Below are 5,932 nucleotides of genomic sequence, written 5' to 3'. Positions count from 1 at the left end.
CGAACGCCGTAGGGATTCCGGCACGAAGATATAAAATTGATTTGCTTCCCATCGCCTCAAGGTCAATGTCAAGCCGTCAACGTTGTCTTCACAGCGGCCGCCTGGTTACGGGACTAGATCTGACGACTCACGTTCAATCGACTCAGCACCCGAAGTTTGACTCGGACGAAGCAGCAGCGTAGCTCTTCCGGCAATAAAAACAAAGAAATTGAATCGTGACGTGGAGAAAAAAGACGACCCGGAGTCTTATGTGACCCAACGTTCTTCTTCATCGACACTCCCTCCGGCGAACGGTGGCGCCGCCGCCGGGCCGAGACGGCGCTGGAGCTGCTCTGGGTGGCATACGAGGTGCAGAGCCGGAGGTTATGTCGCCGCTACCGACCGTCGGCGGCGGAGATCATAATTGACGAATGAGCAAATTATAAAGATATCATTTGTTTACAAAACGATCGTATGAATTTTCCCATTTTCCCATCGATCGTTGGAGCAAAAAGGTGAACTAAAAAACATCAGTTATCTTTAATTTTTTTTTGTCAAAAATACTCCATTCTCCAAATATTTTCTTTCAAAATTCTTTTTCAAATATAATAATCCGCATGTTTTTTTTTTTAATTGGCATCGAACGCCACTGTAACCATTCAGTTCTCCGTAAGTTTTTCATAGACTATCCGAATAAATCGAAAAGCAAATTAATTTATCGAATCGAAATTGTGACTCGATTGTTAGATAATTAAGAAACTAGAAGATTCTCTATACCATTAACCGAGGCAACATAAATATACAATAATATTCGTGAAACAAACAAACGGACTCTTCATCTTCTTCTCCCTATGATATCTCATTGTTCAAAGTAGAAATTGATGGGTGAGGGTTATGCCTTGCACAAAATTGACTTGTTCAACGTTTCTACTATAATTTACATATTTTATTCATTTTTCATTGAAAAAAACAACTGATGACTGAAGGCATGTGATCGAACAAATATGTGATTAAATCGTGATTCTGGATATTGCACAAGTGGATAGATGTGGCGGCAGCAGCAAAGGCCACTTGGTAGGCAATCACTCCGATCAGTCAATCAATTTATAACTGAACTTGGGTTAGCTGAATCCTATAGATAGTGCCCTCATCTCTCATACTAAGATGGTAGGATCACGCTGGGTCAGTGGGCCCCACCATCTCAATGGGAGAGGTGAGGGCACTGCCATAGGTTGAAATTTTCCCCGAACTTAGGTTATGTTAGCTGAATTTAAAGTTGTCAATTTCAATGACCCTTCTCTAGATAATTTAATTACTTTGAATTAAAATTTTATTAATTCATTTAAAAATAGCTCATGACATGATTGATCTGTTTGGGTCCTTTCGGATGGGTCTAATGGTTAGCGTATAAGATATTATCATAATGAGATCTGAAGTTTGAATCTCGATAAATACCTCCCTTATGTGTTAATCACTATTCCAAAGGTTAGTAGTCGTCCATAATTTACCTCCTCTGTGTTGGCCCTGAGACAAATTGACGAAAACATTAGGGACGAGTGTATCTGTCTTTATACCACAATGATTGATCTGTTTGAAAATGCGATCCATGAATTTAAATTTGCCCAAAAATTAAGAAACATGTATACAAATTAAATTTTATATCAGTTTATTATTATTTTTTATTGTAATCATAAAAAATATATAATATTTTATAATGTCCATTTTATATCCATATACATTTGAAATACTTATTTATGAAATACATTTCATTAAAACTATCATGTGAAACATATGCTTAGATGAAAATTAATACTCTTTCATTAGTAAACCTTTAACATATGAAAAAAAATTATTTTATTTTTTAATTTTGTTTGGACTCGTGGGTAGGCATGTCCACTTTGAATTGGGAATTTTCCAATCCATCAAAATCATGGATAGGCCAGGCCTTGCCCAGCCCGCCCTATCAAGTGGCTAGCCAGTTTGACAACTTTAGCTGGCTCATGGTTAAACTCAACTTGAGTCGATTTGAGTCATGTCCGAATCAAGTCCAACCAACTAGATCAAGGATAAGGCTAAATTCAAATTGTTCCACTCTGTGACACGACGATTATAATGATGCTAGTTACATAAAAGTGCACCATTTAGTGGAAAAGGAAGAGGTACGTCATTTGAAAATCCTGACTACTCATCGCAATTATTTCTTTATTGTTTTATCTGTCCTCAGGACGTAGCACAGATGATGAACGTATGATATTCTGACGTAATGATCAGGGGTCGATTCTTATAAACTGATGATCTGGAGTTTACCCCGTCATGCGCATATAGTCTGTGTACCTGTATGAACCTCCATTCATATCCATAGGACCAACACTAGGGGGACCGCTAAGATAACGGATCTATTTTTTTTTTCTTTACTGTTTTCTCCTATAAACTGTCATTCAAAAGTTAATTTGAGCATAGAAGAGATTGGCGGTTTATCTTGACCCCCTTTAACCCTTTTCTATTTCTTTCCATTTTTCTTACCAAATCGCCATCTCCTGAGATCTTCACTGGAGTCCTTGTGTCGTTCGGATCGACAACTACGACCCGATGAAAACCGATCCGACAACTATCCAATTCGACAACTACCAATCTGGCAAAAGCTGACCCGACGACTACTCACCCAACAGAACCCGACGACTACAAGTATGCCAAGGAGTCAGATCTAGACAGAATCATGAATATGCATCTTGGCATCACTGCATCAGACGAACTGGGTAGCCTTCAAATACATTAATTTAATCAAAAGTATTTAGTCAAATTCCCAGTCAAGTCCGAGTCTAAGCCGGGGTCAGGGCTCTACAAAAGACAACCTAATACAGTTATTATGAAATTCAGTACTATCTTAGCTTAAAAATTATAAACAGACTTCAAATTACCTCCAGTAAGCCATAATCTTCAACCTTAGAACATTCATTTCGAAAGAGATTCCTCACCACCTTTATTCTCAAAATTGATGGATATCTCCCCCTACTGACCACCTTTACTCCCTATTCTCAAATCAGTAAGCTTCAACCCGACTACACTTATTTCACATGCTCATCTTCCCCCCTTCTCCTTCATAATGCATCATGCATTGCATGGTTTTCAAAATATGAATATGCTTGTCTACTACATCTACAGCTCCATTTCACTCTCCTCACAAGAGAAGCATGGGTGAAGCATCATCACTCCAACAAATATCAATCTATCTCTATCTAATAAAAAAGAATCAAGCATAAAACTGGAAACCCGAGTCAACCCCACAAAAACCTCATCCTCCTGCCTTACTTCTTCTGGTTGAACCTAACTTCCTCTTGTCGTGTTCATTGTCCATCTAAGTACGAAGAAAACTCCAACCTTTCCCTGTCACTCTCAGTGTGCAGATGGAGATAGTTAGCAGAATCTGTAACAGAAGTTGGCTGGTGACTGGTGACCTTCATGTCACAGTGAGATCAGTGAAAGTTTGGCTGTATCACTCATGATTCCTATGGTTAACTGTCCAGAGACAAACTAAATGACTGGCTCATATCTCTCTGCAATCAAGCAATCCATATTGAAAGACTATCAATTATATTATTAGTATCATCTGGAATTACAGTACCAGTCTGCTTTCGATCATCTCGAGATCGCTTATGCTTGTTAAAGAATCCAACTTTGTGTATTACGATACCGATGATCCCTCTGTTCCCGCACTGGAACAATTGGGCTTTGATTATGTACACTGGTTTGAGTTACCTGAAACTGATGATGATGATTAGGAGCTCCAGTTTACTCCGGGGAGCTGGAAGGGATGCTGGTGGAAGATGGAGGCACCGTGAATCATCTGGTCATGGTACGCAGTGCCATGGTGAGTCTGATTGAGAAGCATCCGGTTTTTGTGCATGGGGTCTTCGTGTGAAGCAGCAGCGCTGCTGTTGCTGCAGCTGCTGCCGTTGTTGTCGTCGGCGGAATCAAGAAGCCTAGTGGTTGGCGGCGCGGCGGGGATGTTTGCCGAGTCGGTGTTCCAGTAAGGGGAAGAAAGAGAGTGGCGCAAGGGGAAGGTGAGGTTGAGATTGGTTCTCGGCGCGGCGGCGAGGTGGGCGATTGGGTTGGCCGCCAGGTCGACCTCGGCGGCAAGTAGCCCCTCGAAGAAGGTCCCGTCGTTCTCCATCAAGGCGTTGTAGTTGGTCAACGGCGGTCGAAGTCCTTCGGTCTGCCCGCCCGACGAAGCACCGAGAGCGTCATCGGCGCTCCCGTCTTCAGTGGACGGCCTATCGCCGACGCCGCTGGTGGTGTTGCTCTTCTTGTAGACGCGGCACAACACCCAATCATCCAGCTACAACACAGTACAATAAATCCATCGATCGAACGTTCTCGGAGCAATGAAGCGCGGTTAAATTTTTAGGGTTTTACCCGGAGCGATCCGCCCCTCTTCTTGCTGGCAACATGAGGCAGTCTGCTGCTGTGGTGGTGATGGCGGTCGTCGTCGACGAGGCGATACTCGTGCATGATCCAGTTAGTCTTGATGCCCTTAGGCGGCTTGCCGCGGTAGAAGACGAGCGCCTTCTTGACGCCGACCTTGACCTGGCTCCCGCCCGACGTCAGTATCGGCTTGTCGGTGCCCGTGGCCTTCCAGTACCCGGACGTGGCCGCCCTGTTGGGCCGCGCTCCGTTGGGGTACTTCCGGTCCCTAGGGCTAAAGAAGTACCACTCTTGCTCCCCAAAACTGGCCTTGCCTGTGACAACAATCCCAGTGTTAATCGAGCAAATAAGGTGAATAGCAGTAGAAATTGCGGACAGTAGGAAGGAGACGACGAAGGGGGCGGAGTCACCTGGAAGTTCCCAGGGGTCGAACTTGTAGAGATCGACCTCGGTGATGATGGCGACGGGGAGGGGGGCGGAGGCGGCCTTTTTCTTGAGGTAGTGGACGACGAGCTCCTCGTCGGTAGGGTGGAAGCGGAAGCCGGGGGGGAGGTTAGGATGAAGCGGCGGAGGTGACGGCAACGGCGGCGGCGGCGGCGGTTTCATGGCGGCGCCGGAGGAGGAGTCGGTGCTCTCCATCTCCATGTCGAGGCGATGGCGGTGAAGGGTTATAAAGGGATCGGGAGGAGGGCGAGCGGCGCGACTGGTGTTAACGCCGACTGCGGTTGAGGGCGTGGGGACCACGGCGAGCCCAGCGGGCGGGCGAGAACGGTGTGACCCGGTTGGGACGGATGACGTCATGCGACAGGCTCGTCTGCCCAACAAATGTGATAAGGGGAAACTTCACGTTGCCCCTTTGTAGTTTCTTCAATTCCTTTCCACTCCCTCAAGTTATATTCACCACCAATTATACATATAATTTTCACTTCAAATTCTACGTGTCATTTTATTTAGTTCGAATAGATACCTTCATTTAGATTACTATTTTTTATAGATTTTTTCATTTAGTTGTCGTCCTCTAATTCAAAATAAAATCTTCATTTAATTCTATTAGATATAATTATTTAGACTACAACGTTTGTGTCATATTAAAATATTTTAATTATTTCATTTTAAAATATTATAGAAACCTCCCTGTTCCACTATCAAACTTGTCTCTCGAATTTATGCATATAATATATGAAAATATATGAGGTAAAAATACTTAAAGTGACTTTTTTTTTAATTACTATTTAATTAATAATACATATTCTTTAATAATTAATTTTAATGAACTCTAAATTAAATTATATTAATACTTTTTTCTTTTCCTATGTAAAATAATTTTAAAACTTATTAATAATTTTTTCTGATTATTTTTATATTAAAAAATATCTATAATAATGATTCTTTTTAATTTCATATTTTAAGATTGATAATACTGTGAGTAAAAAATCTTCTATAAATATTTTGGACCGATGATATTTAAAAGTATATTTTTTTCTCAATCCGTTAGCTAAGATCAAGTGTACTATTTGTTTTTATTAGTTTA

The 5,932-nt window shown here is 42.1% G+C and overlaps 1 protein-coding gene across 1 annotated transcript; it reads right to left on the bottom strand.

Moving 5' to 3' along the window:
* Window positions 1-3,553: 3,553 nt before the first annotated feature.
* On the bottom strand, window positions 3,554-5,215 carry LOC122047262 (NAC transcription factor NAM-B2-like). The gene is made up of 3 exons (XM_042608424.1): window positions 4,812-5,215; window positions 4,393-4,715; window positions 3,554-4,315 (listed from the first exon to the last, which is right to left on the bottom strand). The coding sequence occupies exons 1-3, from the start codon at window positions 5,200-5,202 to the stop codon at window positions 3,755-3,757; spliced, it is 1,275 nt and encodes a 424-aa protein (XP_042464358.1). The 5' UTR covers window positions 5,203-5,215; the 3' UTR covers window positions 3,554-3,754.
* Between the last annotated feature and the right edge of the window lie 717 nt (window positions 5,216-5,932).

This window comes from Zingiber officinale, chromosome 2B (genome assembly GCF_018446385.1).
Source record: "Zingiber officinale cultivar Zhangliang chromosome 2B, Zo_v1.1, whole genome shotgun sequence".
In the NCBI taxonomy this organism is placed as follows: domain Eukaryota; kingdom Viridiplantae; phylum Streptophyta; class Magnoliopsida; order Zingiberales; family Zingiberaceae; genus Zingiber; species Zingiber officinale.
The sequence above is the reverse complement of the archived record's forward strand: the minus strand, read 5'-3'. Positions and strand labels throughout refer to the sequence as shown.